We start from the raw sequence: 16,932 nt of genomic DNA, 5'->3' as shown, positions 1-16,932 counted from the left end.
CTTTTTAGGCTGTAAGCCTAGGAACTGAGACTGTGTTTTTTTTTTGTGTTTTTTTACTGGAGGTATGCTATGTATAATGGATATTGTTGGATTGCAATTCCCATCAGGCCTAGCTGAGAGCTGAGAAGACTACGGTCCCAAAATGTCGTAATGAGTCGCAATTCTGCACCCACAGATATTTTTAGGACACCCTGCCTGAAGTAGAAACAAAATATTTTTCTTGGCAACTAGCCACCTCAATGAAAATCTGGCTGGGGTAGTCTAATTCCAGTGACTGGTAGCACAACTGCTTGGTTGAGACATAGGGTGTGACTCTCCTGCACTTAGAAATAAAAACACGACTGCTGAATGATGAGGAAATGCTTTGGGGCACAGGCTTTCCTTTAAAAGAGTTTCCCCATTTCCCTCCCTCAAGGGCTGTTCTGGACACCATAATTCAAGAGGGATATTGCCAAGTAGAATGTGTCCAGAGAAGGGCAACCAAAATGATCAAAGGTTTGGAAGCCAAGTCCTATGAGGAACAGCTTTGTTTAGCTCGAAGGCTGAGAAGGGAGATGATTGAAATACTATATTTACTCAAATCTAATGCTCAACTTTTTTGGCTAAATTAGAGTACACTTTTTGGTGTTGTACATTACATTTGTCAGGCAATACTTTTTTTTTGTTTCAGGGTTTTGAAAATTGAGATGTGCATAAGATTCAATGATGCATCAGAGTAAATAAATATGAGTATTTGAAAAGACGTCACCCTTAGGAGGGGGCAGGCTTATTTTCTGCTGCTCTGGAGACCAGGACAGGAAGCAATGGATCCCAATGTCAGGAAAAGAGATTTCAGCAAAACATTAAGAAGAACAACCCCCTGATGGCAAGAGGTTTTACAGTGAAATATGCTGGCTTGGAGTCCTGTGGAATCTCCTTCTCTGCAGGATTTTAAGCAGAAGCTGGATTGCCATCTCAGAGAATGACAGTTGGAAGAGGCCACAAAGGGTATCCAGTCCAACCCCATTCTGCCATGCAGGGACACCCCTTCAAAGCACTCCAAACAGATGGCCATTTGGCCCCTGCTTAAAAACATCCAGAGACAAAGACTTCAACACTCTCTGAGGCAGCACATTCCAATGGGGAGATAATCAGTCCCCTTTGGCAGAAAAAAGGCCTTGTTAAACTACAACTCCCATTATTCCATGGCATTGAGCTGTGGCAGTGAAGGTAGTGTCAAACTCCATGAATCCTACCTGGAGATACATACACCTTACAAAATCTTATCATAGAATCATAGAATTGGAAGAGACCTCATGGGCTATCGAGTCCAACCTCCTGACAAGAAGCAGGAAGATCGCATTCAAAGCACCCCCAACAGATGGTTATCCAGCCACTATTTAAAAGCCTCCAAAGAAGGAGCCTCTACCAAACTCTGAAGCAGAGAGTTCCACTGCTGAACAGCTCTCACAGATAGGAAGTTCTTCCTAATGTTCAGGTGGAATCTTCATTTCTGTAGTTTGAAGCCATTGTTTTGTGTCTTAGTCTCCAGGACAGCAGAAAACAAGCCTGCTCCATTCTCCCTATGACTTCCTGTCACATATTTATACACAGCTATCTTGTCTCCTCTCAGCCTTCTCTTCTGCAGGCTAAACATACCCAAATCTTTAAGCTACTCCTCATAAGGCTTGTTCTCCAGACTCTTGATCATCCTCTGGACACATTCCAGTTTGTCAGCATCTCCCTTCAATTGGGGTGCCCAGAATTGGACACGGTGTTTCAGGTGTGATCTGACCAAGGCAGAATAGATGACTAGCATGACTTCGCTGGATCTAGAGACTATACTATTTCTGCAGGCCAAAATCTCATTGGCTTTTTTGCCACCGCATCACACTGTAGGCTCATATTTAACTTGTTGTCCATGAGGACTCCCAAGACCTTTTTCACACGTACTGTGTCAAGCCAGGCATCCCCCATTCTGTATCTTTGCATTTCATTTTTTTTCTGCCTAAGTGGAGTATCTTGCATCTAAGTGGAGTCCCTGTTGAACTTCATCTTGTTAGTTTCGGCCCATCTCTCTAGTCTGTTAAGATCATTTTGAATTTTGCTCCTGTCTTCTGGAGTATTGGCTACCCCTCCCAATTTGGTGTCATCTGAAAACTTGATGATTGTGCCTTCTAATCCTTCATCTAAGTCATTAATAAAGATGTTGAACAGAACCGGGCCCAAGATAGAACCCTGTGGCACTCCACTCATCACTTCTTTCCAGGAGGAAGAGGAAGCATTGGTGAGCACCTTTTGGGTTTGTTCACTTAGCCAATTACAGATCCACCTAACCCTAGTTTTGCCTAGCCCACATTGGACTAGTTTCTTTGCCAGAAGATCACGGGGGACCTTGTTGAAGGCCTTACTGAAATCCAGATACCCTCCATGGTGTTTCCTACATCTACCCAGCTTGTAACTCTATTGATAAAAGAGATCTGATTTGTCTGGCATGACTTGCTTTCGATAAATCCGTGTTGACTATTAGCGATGATCGCATTCCTTTTTAAGTGTTTGCAGACCACTTCCTTAATGAACTTTTCCAGAATCTTGCCTGATATCGACGTGAGGCTGACCGACTGACGGTAATTGTTTGTGTTGTCCTTTTTTCCGTCTTGAAGATAGGGACCACATTTGCCTTCCTCCAATGTGCTGGGACTTGTCCTGTTCTCCAAGAACTTTCAATGATGATTGCCAGTGGTTCCGAAATAACATCCGCTAGTTCCTTCAATACTCTTGTAAGTAACCTAACTGCACAATTAAAAAGGAATTAAAACTTTCAAACCAGGAACAGTTCATGTGACACAATTCAAATTGTGTTACATAGTGTAATCATCATCATCATCATTTTTATCCACAAAGGAGACTCAAAGCGGCTAGAACAGGCATGGGGCAAACTTGGGCACTCCAGGAGTTTTGGACTTTGACTCCCACAATTTCTAACAGCCTCAGGCCCTTTGAGGGGGAGGGGGGAGGAAAGAGCCTGAGGATGTTAGGAATTGTGGGAGCTGAAGTCCAAAATGTGAGGATTTGTAAAGAGGCACCATGATGTAACGGGTTGACTGGAAAGGTATGTGTTGACAGCTGATTGGCTGAACCAGCCAGGAGCCAGAATTCCGATTGGTTGCTATCTCTGGCTTGCTGCTGAGACAAACTGTTTTAACTGCCATTTTCACATGGAGAGTGAAGAGAACGCTGACTAAAAATGGTCAGGAAGGAAATGGCTGCCAACTCTCCAAAGTCTGATTATTATAAGGCAATTGAGGCATATTTAGACTGTTTGACCTTTTGAACTGAAGTAAAGATACTGTTAGGAGCCTTGGTGGCAAAGTGTGTTAAAGCACTGAGCTGCTGAACTTGCAGACCGAAAGGTCCCAGGTTCAAATCCGGGGAGCAGAGTGAGCGCCCACTGTTAGCTCCAGCTTCTGCCAACCTAGCAGTTCGAAAACATGCCAATGTGAGTAGATCAATAGGTACCGCTCCGGAGGGAAGGTAACAGCGCTCCATGCAGTCATGCCAGCCACATGACCTTGGAGGTGTCTACGGACAACACCGGCTCTTCGGCCTAGAAATGGAGATTGGCACCAACCCCCAGAATGAGACATGACTGGACTTAACGTCAGGGGAAACCTTTACCGTTACCTAAAGATACTGCTATTTGTTACACAAGCCTGAGTGACACTTTATTATACTGCAGGGTATATCTTGGTTCAGAAACTGTGGTAAAGCTTCTATTTACTTATATCTACAACCTCTAACACAAAACACCTGGAGGGCCCAAGTTTGCCCCATGCCTGGTCTAAAGTGATCTCTTCGCCTATGCCTACTGAGAAACGGTTCATTCGTGTCTCCTTTCTCTTTATTCCGAGTGATGTTTAAATCCTCACTGAGGGAGCACAAGGTTCCCCTCTCCCGCCCGGCCTCTTCTCCGCCTGCCTGTCATGAGGAAAAGAGGGCGGGGAGAGGGAGGGAGGGGCGGGGAGGGAGGCCTCCCAGCGCCGCCTTCTGGCCCCAGAGGCCTGGGAGGGCGGCCTGGCCGGAGCCCTGGGCCCAATGAGGCGCCGCTGAGGAGGCGGGCCGGCCTGCCCCTTCCCCCTTCCTTTCCCCCTCAGGCCGAGAGGGGCGAGACGCAGCCGAGGCAAAGGGAGGATGGCGGCGACTGGGCCGCGCTTCCGAGGTTCGCTTCTCCTGATTCTCCTCCTTCCCGTGTCTCTCCCGCCGAGTCTCCGAGGCGCCTGAGGCCCGCTCTCCGCCCCGACTTCGAGGTAAGACGCGGAAGGGAACAGAACCCATTTGGGGCCTGAGCAAGGGGAGATAAAGGGATGGGGCAAACCATTCGCCTCAGGGCTCTGCCACACAGCCATATAACCCAGAACATCAAGGCAGGATATCCCACAATATCTGCTATGGCAGTGTGGACTCATAACCCACTTCAAAGCAGATATTGTGGGATTTCCTGCCTTCATATTCTGGGATATAGCGCTGTTTGGAAGGGGCCCCAGTTTCAGATGCATTAAGGGTGCCTTTCTATACTGTCGAGGTAATGCACTTTGGTACCTCTTCACCTGCCATGGTTCAGGCCCCATCCACACAGCTGAATAAAACCCCACATTTTCTGCTTTGAACTGAAATGGCAGTATGGACGCAGCTAACCCAATTCAAAATATATATTGTGGGATTTTCTGCCTTGATATTCTGGGTTATATGGCTCAATGCTATGGAAATCCTGGTCTTTGGACTTCCCTGCCAAAGAGTGCTGGCCCCTCACCAAACTACAACTCCCATAGGATCCCATATCATTGAGCCCAGGTGTCAAACTGTGTTTATTCCACAGTGCAGATGTCACCCTTTGTCACCTCACTCACAAGTTTGTGTGTGTTTCAGGTTGGGTGGAAATTGCTGGGCTTCCAGCTCATTTCAAGCTGGTTAGACTTGTGTCAGCACTAAAGAGCGCGTCTTCTATACCAGGCATGGGCAAACTTGGGTGCTCCAGGTGTTTTGGACTCCCAACTCCCACAAATCCAAAGTTAGGAATTGTGAGAATTGTAGTCCAAAACATCTGGAGGGCCCAAGTTTGCTCATGCCTGTTCTACACTGTAGATTTAATGCAGTTTGGCACCACTTGGGCTGCCCTCGGCGTAGTACTGTGGAGACATGAGAGCTGCAGTATTACAGTTTTCCATAGCTCATTACTAAGGAATCGTGGCAGTTGTAGTTTTGCAAGATCTTTAGCCTTCTCTTCCAAAAAGTGCTGTTGCCTCACCAAACGACAACTCAACAGGATTCCATAGCATTGAGCCATAGCAGTTAAAGTGGTGTCACACTGCATTCATTTTATGCTTTAGATCAGACATAGGCAAACTTCGGCCCTCCAGGTGTTTTGGACTTCAAGTTTCACAATTCCTAACAACCGGAGCTGTTAGGAATGGTGGGAGTTGAAGTTCAAAACACCTGGAGGGGTGAAATTTGCCCATGCCTGCTTTAGATGCACACTCAGCGTCATACAGGTTGAGTATCCCTTCACCAGGAATCTGAAATGTTCCAAAATTCCCCACATGGGTGCCTGAGATAGTGACACCTTTGCTTTCCTGATACCTTGTTTCATGCACACTTTAAAGCAAGGGTCCTCAAACTTTTAAAGCAGAGGGCTTTATCCTTCAGACTGTGGAGGGGCCGAATTATCATTTGGAGGGAAAAAAACGAACAAATTCCTATGCACACTGCACATGTCTTATTTGTAGTGCAAAACAGCAACAACAATGAAAACAATTGTAACCAACATAAACCTATCAGGATTTCAATGGGAAGTGTGGGCCTGCTTCTGGCCGATGAGATAGTCAAGTTAATTAGGATTGTTGTTGTTGTGTGCCTTCAAGTTATTTCAGAGTTTGGGCGAGCCTAAGTCTAAAATTATTTATTTATTTATTTATTCACTACATTTATTTATTACATTTATATCCCGCCCATCTCACCCCGAAGGGGACTCAGAGCAGCTGTATGTACATACAATATATTATATTATTAGCATAGCACAATATTAGCACTATATTGAACTATACCACTATACTGTAATATTATATGTAATATATATCATATAATTAATATTATTATATGGTATTATTATTAGAATTATATTGTATAACATAATATTATTATCAATATTATATGTATATACAATATATTATATTATTTAAAATGATATAAAAATATTACATTATAAAACTGAGGGCGGGGGCCAGGTAAATGACCTTTGAGGGCCGCATCCGGCCCCCGGGCCTTAGTTTGGGGACCCCTGCTTTAAAGTATATATTGTGTATAAAATTATTTTAAGACTATGTCTGTAAGGTGCATAAGAAATATAAATGAACTTCGTGTTTAGATTTAGCTCCCATCTCCCAAGGTATTTCATTAAGTACATATGCAAATGCTGTATAGATATTTCAAAACAGGAAAAAGTCCAAAATCCGAAACATTTCTGTTCCCAAGGCTTTCGGATAAGGCGTACTCAACCTGTGTCAAAGACAGAACGCCACCAAATAGAGTACAACACAGTTTATTGAAGTTACAGAACTAAAAAATGCCCGTAGGAAACAAAGGACTAGGCAAACACTTGACTTCAGTGTGAAAAGTAACAGAAAAGCTCCGTTTGAATTAAAACGGTTCGAAAGGATAAACCGGATTAAACAGGAGTTTAATCCGGGTTAAATCAAAAGTGCTTACTTCAGCCTGGCAATTTAAACAAACAAAAGTTGGTAGACAGAGATCAAAATGAACACAATAAACTGGCAGCAGATTCCTCTCTGCTACTCAAAAGCTACAGATGAGTAACTCAGGCTGTTTACTCCTCCGTGCAACGAGCGAAATCCGGGTCCAGGCACATCAATCAGGGTAACGGCGGTCAGCAGGATCCCAATCCGGTCCAAGGTCGAAAGCCAAGTGCAGACGTCTTAAGTTCCACAAGTTCCACCGATAGCCACAGAAGGGATAGTCCGAGGTCGTAGTCAGTCAGTCAGTCCAGCGTCAATCCAGAGTAGGTAATTAATGTCCGTCAAAAAGACGACGGAGGTCCAAGCTATCAAGATTAAACACAAGTTGCACAGAAAAACCCCACACAGTTCCTCCCGCCGTCTATGCCCAGTGTCCTTAGTAACTTACGTATTCAGCAACGAATCACACCCGTCTTCAGGAAGTTCCCCAACAAGAGCCCAAGCGTTCGTCCAGATTACCTTGCCCAACGCAATTAGCCATTGATCCTAAACCCCATTTTATCCCAGTTCATAACTCCTCATCGCTGTCAGCTGCTATCCTAATTCCAGGTGCCTCATCATCATCCTCATCCTCATCAGAGCTAAAACACCTTTGACTACGCCCCACAGCATCCCCAGCTGTGGATCCCGCTCCATCCCTCCAGCCCGTCCATGGGTCTGATCCTGCAACCCGCCAATCGCCTCCCATGCTATCATTGCCAGTGACACCCAAATCCTCCCTCACACGAGTCCACTCCATGTCATCCTCCTCTGAGCTAACCACCTCTTCCTCCATTCCCTCGGTAAAACCCTCAAATGAGTCTTCATCTGTTGGTTCTGCAAATAAGTCCCGGAGCCGTTTCCTTTCACGCTCCTCAAAAGAGTCTGACTCTCGAGGAGTCTTACGACCCCGTCTCCTAGTACCGGAGCCAGAAGGCTCAACCATAACAACCTGTATATGAATTTCATGATTCGACTTGGACTTCTATTTCCATGATTTTACAGGTTTGAAATACTCCAAAATCCAGAATTGTCCATCTGGATGGTTCAGATAGTGTTTCGGATGATTTGGTGCACAGAAACATTGTTTCATGGACATAATTATTAAAAAATATTGTCTATTAAATTACTTTCAGGCTATGTCTATAAGCTGTATATGAATCATAAATGAATTGTGTGTTTAGACTTGGGTTTCAACTTTCAAGATAACTGCATTATATACATATATACAAATACAGGCATTCAAAAATCCAAAAACTCAGAAATCCAAAACACTTCTGGTCCCATACTATGTGAGGTAGTGAAAGGACACAATTATTTGTCAAAAACAGGAGAACAAGGATCTCTTTGGTGCTGCATCAAGGATCTGTCAAACTGGATTCCAAGAATTATTTTGGAGTGACAATTGGTACACCAGAATGAGTCACTCTGCCAAATCTTTACACTGAATGTTTAGACTCCAGTGAACCCAGGACAGTTTACAGTAATTTCAAATAAACAACATGTGTGGTATTGTTCTATTAGGTGGGTTTCAGAGATACGTTTCTTAAGAATAAGCACCATTGAAAGTAATAGGACTTACTCTGGAGCAAGCATGCATTAGAATGTGCCCTTAAACACAATTTTGCACCTCTCTGCTGTTGTCACTATGCATATATATTTGAAGAACATAAATATACTTATTATAGGGTTCTTAAATATATTCACACCTTCAAGCTTGAAGTGTTTTAATACTATTGTGTGGCGTATGGCATTCTATTTTAATAGTGACTTTAATATTTAAATAATGATTTTCATTGCCCCTACTGTGAGTTCTAAATATTTGGAAATAAATCCCACACACACATACATTTTATACATTTTCATCTCTTCTCTATATGATAATGAGACTGGAACTTACATTGGGAAGTGAAATTTGACAAACTCAGTTTCACTTTATTTAGAAATACAGTAGAGTCTCACTTATCCAAGCTAAACGGGCCGGCAGAAGCTTGGATAAGCGAATATCTTGGATAATAAGGAGAGATTAAGGAGAAGCCTATTAAACATCAAATTAGGTTATGATTTTACAAATTAAGCACCAAAACATCATGTTATACAACAAATTTGACAGAAAAAGTAGTTCAATACGCAGTACTGTTATGTTGTAATTACTGTATTTACGAATTTAGCACCAAAATATCACGATATATTGAAAACATTGACTACAAAAATGGCTTGGATTATCCAGAGGCTTGGATAAGCGAGGCTTGGATAAGTGAGACTCTACTGTACCTAGCTGTCTTTGCTATCTTTTGGCATCTCCATCCAGATCCATATGTATTTGTTGATAGTACAATATAGACACCTTATTTTGGTATTGTCCTGATTTTTAAATTCCTGTGTTCCAGAACCATTCAAAATGCAAGAAAGTTGGGGGGGGGGAGGTTAAAACCATTGCTAGAAGGGTACTTTTGGTAGCAAATTGCTGGATTACCCTTTAGGCCAGTAAAATACTGTGTGAAGTGGAGACCTAAAAATGATGGCTGAAAATGATTCAGCAAATCTTTTTTTCCCCCTAACTAGAACTTTTCTTAGAAATGCAGATACAGTATATGTAAAAATCCTAAAATATATTAGAGTCAAAAATACAGACTTAGGCCTTCAATGCATATGTGAAGGGAGGTTGAGATGTAAACCCATGGTTTAAATGAAATCAAGGATGGCATGTGTTCATCATTGTCATATATTTTATCTCTCAGCAGAGAATCTCTTCAGGAAATGGCCACTCCAAAATCCATATTGAATCTTCTGACCTTTACTTTTGGATCTGCAATTGGGTTTTTCATATGTTATCTGCTATTTAGCTTAGTATTTGAAGAACAAATCAGGATTGAGCCTCACATTGTTTACAATGATCCTCATGGACATCACTCGAATAGTGATGAAAGAAATAATCTGAAAGGACAAATGAATTTCAATGCAGATACTGGACAACATCAAGGTATGTTTTTGAACTCTATGAAGAGTTTATCATTTTTATTCATCATATATAATCCTGACATTCTTTAGTAATATGTACTGTACTTGGATTCCTCGTGTTTTGAAAACATATGAGGAAAATGTTTTCATTATATTGTTTTGTAACATTAAAATATGTTTAATGCACAAATAAAAAGTTTGGGGCAGTATCAGTTTGCATTTAAGAAATTAGCTTTGCATTATTGCTTCACATTACTATTTATGTCTACTCAGATGTCCTATTGAGTGAAATGGGATTATTTTCTAGTAAATGGGTATATCATTTCAGTCTCAATTGTGTATGTTTATCTTAGTAGTTTTAACTCTACTGGTTCTTTGCTGGTTAACCTGTCTTCTAAAATTATAGAGCTAAATCCAATTGTTATTCTAAAGTTAGTTCCAACTAGAACAGATCCATTTAAATGGATAAGAGTTGTTGGTCTCAAGTAACAGAATTTATAGATTTCAGTGAGTTTACTTAGTTGAACTTTAAACTGGACATTTTCCCCTCCCAGTTTTGGTACTCAATGATCTTAAAATAGCATCTACAAATGTGAAATAGTTTTCTAAACCTGTTTAACAGGATTTGGGATAGGTAACTTACCTTAGCAGTTAAAATAAAAACAGGTAATGTCTTGATCTTGTGGTTTACTAAACTTTATACAGAAGTGATTAGGAGATAATAGCACATAAATAATAGAAATTCACAGTGGTGGGCACCTACTGATACAACCAGTTTTCATCCTGTGCTCCCCACCTCTGCAGGCTACATTGCTATTTCAATGTTGGTCAGTTTTCAGCTTCTCTTTCTTTCTTGGCATGTAGGGGCTTGGTGGAGGGGGCAAAAATCACAGAATTTCGCAATGGTTTCTGAACTAATTTGGGAAAGCAAGAAATCGTAGGGCTTCAGGAGGCTCCTAGGACTCCAAAACATCAGGAAGTGTCAGATTCAGAAGATCTAAAGTCTTCCCTGACTTTATTTATTTTGAGTGATCAGTAAATTTATTTAAGAATAAGTGTAGGTGCTCAGTATATCATATTGTAACATAAAAACTGCTAGTTCAGGCTTCATAGTTGTTGACAGATCTGAGGTGTTTTCTAATCACAGATCAGTATGACTGCAATTGTTTGAAGAATATATGCACTGATGGCATTTTGAAATTTAACTTTCCCAGATGAAAACAAGAAGGTTGCTGAAGAACTGTACCAGAAGGTAAGAGTCCTTTGTTGGGTGATGACTGGTCCTCAGAATCTGGAAACAAAAGCTAAACATGTCAAAGCTACGTGGGCTCAGCATTGCAACAAGGTGCTGTTTATGAGCTCTGAAGAAAACAAAGACTTTCCAACAGTTGGATTAGAAACCAAAGAAGGCAGAGACCAGCTGTATTGGAAAACCATTAAAGCTTTCCAGTATGTGCATGATCATTATCTTGATGAAGCAGACTGGTTTATGAAAGCAGATGATGACACTTATGTTGCTCTGGACAACCTGAGATGGCTCCTTTCAAAATACAGCTCTGAAAGACCGATTTATTTTGGAAGAAGATTTAAGCCATTTGTGAAACAGGGCTATATGAGTGGAGGTGCAGGCTATGTGCTGAGCAAAGAAGCTCTGAAGCGATTTGTAGATGCTTTTAAAAACAACAAATGTACTCATAGCTCCTCCATTGAAGACTTGGCATTAGGCAAATGCATGGAAAGCATTAATGTAGAAGCTGGAGATTCCAGGGATACGAGTGGCAAGGAAACTTTTCACCCATTTGTGCCAGAGCATCATTTAATCAAAGGATACCTACCCAGAAATTTTTGGTACTGGAATTATAACTATTACCCTCCTGTGGAGGTAAGTTTTATTTTTATATTATCAATGGAGCTATTATGGTATATCATTTTTATGTACTAAACCAACCACTAGAAATAACATTTTAATTCTTTATATGTGTATAGACATCTCTAGCTGTCTTTATCCTATTAAGACTTTGGTTCTCTAGTCCAGTACAAGCCACTTGATAAATGTGTTACAGAGATATTTCCTACCTGAGAACTTCTCTCTCTCTCTTGTGTGTGTACTGCTTTGCTTCACACTTTTGTTCGGCTTAGTTTCATAGTAATGCAAATTTAAATTGTGGAGCTGATTTTAGACAGCTTTTGGCTCATTTTCCTCAACTTGGTGCTGTTCCTATTTCTGTTACCCTGGAAGTGTATTGGACTACCACTTCTTTCAGGCAGTGGCCATGACAGCTGGAGATAAGAGAGATGTGTTGCCCACATACCTAGTTTATGTGTTGGGGACTTCCTGCATGCAGGGGTCATTATCTGTTATAGTTGTCTTCCTCTTAGAAATGTTCTAACCATTTTGCCACATAAAACCAGGGGAAGAGATTGATGTATTTTCATTGCTCCCCAAATGTACATGTGCTTTAATTGGATTGCACTTCTATAGCATCTTATGCTTTTAGAGTTTTTGAATCAGACTCTTTCAGAGCAAAACTTGTTCTTCCTGTTTTTTATGGATAACATGCTATTTAAATATTGCATTGGTGTTTAATATCTCTAAGCTTCTTGTTACTAATTCAAATTGATTCAGGATGTGATATTATCTCGTCTTTTAATCATACTATTTTCCTTTCCTGTTAGGGTCCTGGCTGCTGTTCTGACTTGGCAGTTTCATTCCACTATGTTGATGCCACTACTATGTATCATTTGGAATATTTGATTTATCATCTCCGTCCTTATGGCTACCAGTTTAGGTACAACTCTGACTCTCCTAAAGACCCAGGAATGCAAAATTTAAGTGAAGCAGCAAAGGAGGACGTGAAATCCAAAGCAGAAGTAGGAAATCCTCCTAAAGCCTCTGGATAAAATCATTTATAGTGCACTGAAGAAGCCTTATGGGATGGTAAAGAAATACATTTAGCTTACATTGGCTGGATGGGTTTGCTAAGCATATATACATATGTATTTTAAAAGTGTTCCTTTAAATGGCTGCCTACTGCAGAATCTTTTCTAATCGTACTGGTGGGAAGGATGTTTCATATGCCATGAGACTGCAAGGTCAAATCCATAAAGTTTTTTATTAAGCATCATAACTCCTTAATTTTGTTTCAGTAATGTATACGTACAAACCTTATATTGAAACAAACTCTGTTGTCTAGATTCACTTGTAAACATGCAGTATTTTAGTCCTTACTTCATGTGAATGCCTTCTTTTACTATGCCCAGTACATTAGATGCTGACAGATACTTTGCTAAAGAGATTCAGGTATGAATGTGTTTTTAAAAAATCTTTACATAAGAGATTCAAGTGTGAATGTATGTTTAAGGAAAAGCTTTATCCCACATAGTCATTTGTCAGGTAATCCTGCATGAGTTGCATTTACACCTGCATTTGCAAAACTGATTATTTTGGGTTTCAGTTTCACATATTATACAGATTATTTTCTTGCTGCAGAGAAAGTTAGTAGAGTTCATATGGACAGAAAGATAGTGGAAGTGTAGGTGAATAGGCTGAGCATATTAATGAAATGAGTGCCATCTTACTAGATGAGAGGGGAGTAATCTTTGACTGCTAGGGCCCTATATATGGTGCCAGCTGATGGGCTTACACTCCTTCATGCATACAGACCCATATTTACCCAACTCATTTTGTACTAACAGGGAAGTTTAAATCCCTTCCCATCCACTGGAAGTGGTAAGATTGAAGGGGCAAGGGTTTCTTCCATCTCCCAGTGATCTGGAACAAAACAAAAACAAGAACATCTGCTACATTGAGATCATGGGGGTGGGGATAATGCTTTCCCATTCCACAGCAATTCTAATCAAGATTTCTGTTCTGGTTTTGCTAGTAAGAATAGCTGCTCCGTCAAGTTGTGATGCTCCATGAGCATCACAGTCCACTTGAAGGCCCCAACAGGCTAAACATTGCCTACATGTGCACTAGATAAACAAAATAAAATGATTTAAATGAACTTTCTCATGCTCTTGCTGGAAAATGAGTTACTGTGATTATATTATAGGGGCAGACATTCATAGCTCACACATTTATGTCAGTTTTGTACTATTGACTCACTCTTTTAAAAAACAAACCAATAAGCCATTTTTGTTTTTGTTTTATAAAAGTGGACTTGCACCCAAATAAGTATTGTTTAAGCTAGAAAGTGAGGGTTGAGTGGCTTCAAGTGTTTTCAAATTTTTGTTTAGAGGTAGATACCTATAATTATTTATTTCAGTTAAATGCCGTGCCTCTTGCTTGTGTGACATTTACTGGCTCATTTAAATTATTATTTCCCTGTGGATTTGATTGTTTCACTTGTTATGCCAACTTTGAACAAAGGTCTCTGCCAAAAGATAAAGGAGCTCTGTACTTTGTGCTTAAATATGAACCACAGTGCAATTTTGGTGTTAGTTTTGCCCTCTCAATATGTGCCAGTTTGGCCTAGTAGTTTCTTATTTTGATATTCTGACCATTTTTCTTCCACTTAACTGTTATGCTGAAAGTGATCAAGCAGGGTGTGCTTTCTATCTTGAGTTCATCATATTGATGTTTACATTGAGATTATGTACTCGATGGTGTGTCATAGTTAAACAAAACCTTTGTCAAGCTTACTAAACTCCTTGCAGTTTCTTCTTCAAACAAGAACGGATACTGGTCCATACTTTGTCTTTCAGTATGGTTTACTATATAGTTCCATGATTTTGGTTGCTCTTAATGAGTTGAGTGAGTGTGCAGTACACCCTTAATACTTCATTATAAGTAAGTAGTATGTAAGTCATAAAAACTGGACTAGAATTTTTATTTATTTGATAAATTAGGCTGTGGAGTGGTTCTGAAAACTGGAATTAACAGAACAGGGCAGATTGTTAACTCTAAAATTAAACCAATGCTGAGTTGTAGTTTCACTTTTAGATCAATCATGAATGCAAAAGTAATGACAGACCTGCCCAATTCTCAAACAGCTCTTGTAACAGAAGTGCTGCCAAGACTAATATTAAGTTATTTTGCTTACTTGCAGATTTGAATGGTGTTTAAGCAAGTTGTTGCCAATATCAAGTGTAGAGTGCTTTCCAACAGAGTGCTTTGTCAGTCCAAAAGCTTTGTGTAATATTTCATCAATCCTTAGTTTTAGACAGTACAAAATGTGAAAGAAGCTACAAGGTAACATGGGATGGTCACAAATAGAAACCCAAGAATGTTGAAAGTGATTTCCACAAGAGAAGTCAATCCGAAAGCAGTTATAGCATATTCTCTAGTTTATTAATACCTTGATTTCTACTTCCATTTTGGATTTAGTGGCATTCATCTATCTACCTCAAAGCACCTGGTGTAAATTTGCCAGTGCTTTAGTGGAGTTTGTTGGTAATCTGAGAAAAAACTATATTCCAAGGTTTTTAGCTTCAAGAACTAATGGCTATTATTATTCCATCATGATGATTAAAGGGCAAAATAGAGCCATCACCAGTTAACTGACCTCTATATACTTGAAGATCTCTTGGGGTATGTTGAGGTATTTTAACATTTTACTATATGTAACATAAAACAAATTCTCAGACATTCCAGATGCACAAAATGAGAGCTGAGAGTAAGGAAGGAAAAATTGAAAGTGCAGTTATGGGGGGAAAGAAGGATTTAGCCTATGGAGTGATTTTCCAGGAGAATGTGAAAGGACACCTTTTTTGCATAGTATTGTGAAACATTGTGATTCTGGATTCTTGGCCTCAATCCTGAACAATCCAATACTATAGGAAGCTGCCTTGTACTAGGTCAGACTGTTTGTCCTTCCCATGAAATTATTATCCATGTTGAGTAACAGAAACTCATTAAGGCCTCGGATAGCGTTCTTATACTATGGTTTACCCAATCCTTTTAGTAGAGCAGTAGAAAATCTCAGTGGCATGGGAAAGATGTCCCTTTCTCTGTTCCCTTCTCTGTCCTGCTCCTTTTTTTTACTGTCTGAAGGCACAAAATGCTTTTCAAGTATTGTTTATGCCACAAAATTCTACCTTGTAAATTGGCATTAATTGCTATACTAAATTTTTTATCCTGATCTGTATTGCTTTTGTATTCTTTGGTACAACATGTCTAGCAAAACATTCCAGTTTGGGTGACTATTACGTAATCTGTTTAATTTTTAATCAGTTATTTAAAAGTTTACCTTCAAAACTTCCCTTAAAACATTTGATACCATCAGCAGTGTTGAAAGTACTTCATTGATATCAAAGCTTGTGAAAGTTAATTTTTTGTTTGTTTGTTTGTTTTATGGTCCTCAGAATCCCTCAGCTGCTACTGACCATGCTGGCTGAGAGATTCTAGAAGTTGCAATACAAAAAAGTAACCTGTCCCCATTCTGATCATTTAGATTTTAAATTGTATTTAACTTTATTCTCTATTACATCAGATTGGAGTGGAATCATAAAGTTGATATGAAATTATATTGTAGACAAAGTATAAACTGGTCCCATCTTTGTGCTTTATGTATACTTTAAAATTATATCTTACTCGGCTGGTTATAAAGCTTTATCTTGGTCATCTGCTAACAGAAAATGTTGTGAATAGTCATTTCATTAAGCGACTTCCCTTCAATGTATATAAATCTTACTGGAAATACATTTGAAACGACAAATTAACTGCTGAGAGATATATTTGTGTAAAAAGACATTTACATGGCAAGAGAAATGTTCTTTTTCACAGCAAATAGTGGTTAATTTGTTAGTTTATATGATCAACAAATGAATGTTTTTGAAATACCATATTTCAAGTGCCTTTCACTGATTTTAGCAATTTAATTGAAAAACACACCAATAAAAGTTACCACAAATTTAAAAATGCCTCCCTTGTAGCTTTTCTGTGCTGTGGATGTTCTTCAAGGAATGGAGCAGGTATGTCAAGTTTAAATGTATGGATATTATGTGTATTTCTTTCTATGTGACTTTTCTTAAATAAGATTAATTTAAGGCTCTGCTGGATAATTGTCTCAACTAGCCAAGATGAGCTACTATATTTTGATGCAGTAACTTTATAAAGTGCAAACTGGATATATGTCCTCCAAATCTGATATGGCACATCTTCTTTATCAATTCATCTATTAATCTGGAGGGCGCTGGGATTGGGCCCCTTGAAATCCCACCAACCTTATCATAATAATAACAAAAATAATAATAGTAATAT

General features: G+C 39.7%; 1 protein-coding gene across 2 annotated transcripts; it reads left to right on the top strand.

The window, feature by feature from the left end:
• Nucleotides 1–4,013: 4,013 nt before the first annotated feature.
• On the top strand, nt 4,014–16,590 carry c1galt1 (core 1 synthase, glycoprotein-N-acetylgalactosamine 3-beta-galactosyltransferase 1). Of its 2 annotated transcripts, none has more exons than XM_003222124.4 (4): nt 4,014–4,286; nt 9,512–9,750; nt 10,943–11,610; nt 12,405–16,590. In XM_003222124.4, exons 2-4 carry the CDS (start codon nt 9,528–9,530, stop codon nt 12,627–12,629), a joined length of 1,116 nt encoding a protein of 371 aa, XP_003222172.1. In that variant the 5' UTR covers nt 4,014–4,286; nt 9,512–9,527; the 3' UTR covers nt 12,630–16,590. The 2 variants fall into 2 exon arrangements, with proteins under 2 accessions (XP_003222172.1, XP_008110768.1); XM_008112561.3 differs by having other exon boundaries at nt 4,015–4,286; nt 9,509–9,750.
• The last annotated feature ends 342 nt before the right edge of the window (nt 16,591–16,932 follow it).

This window comes from Anolis carolinensis, chromosome 6 (genome assembly GCF_035594765.1).
Source record: "Anolis carolinensis isolate JA03-04 chromosome 6, rAnoCar3.1.pri, whole genome shotgun sequence".
Classification (NCBI taxonomy): domain Eukaryota; kingdom Metazoa; phylum Chordata; class Lepidosauria; order Squamata; family Dactyloidae; genus Anolis; species Anolis carolinensis.
Note: the sequence above shows the minus strand (reverse complement) of the source record. Positions and strands in the feature narration are given on the sequence as shown.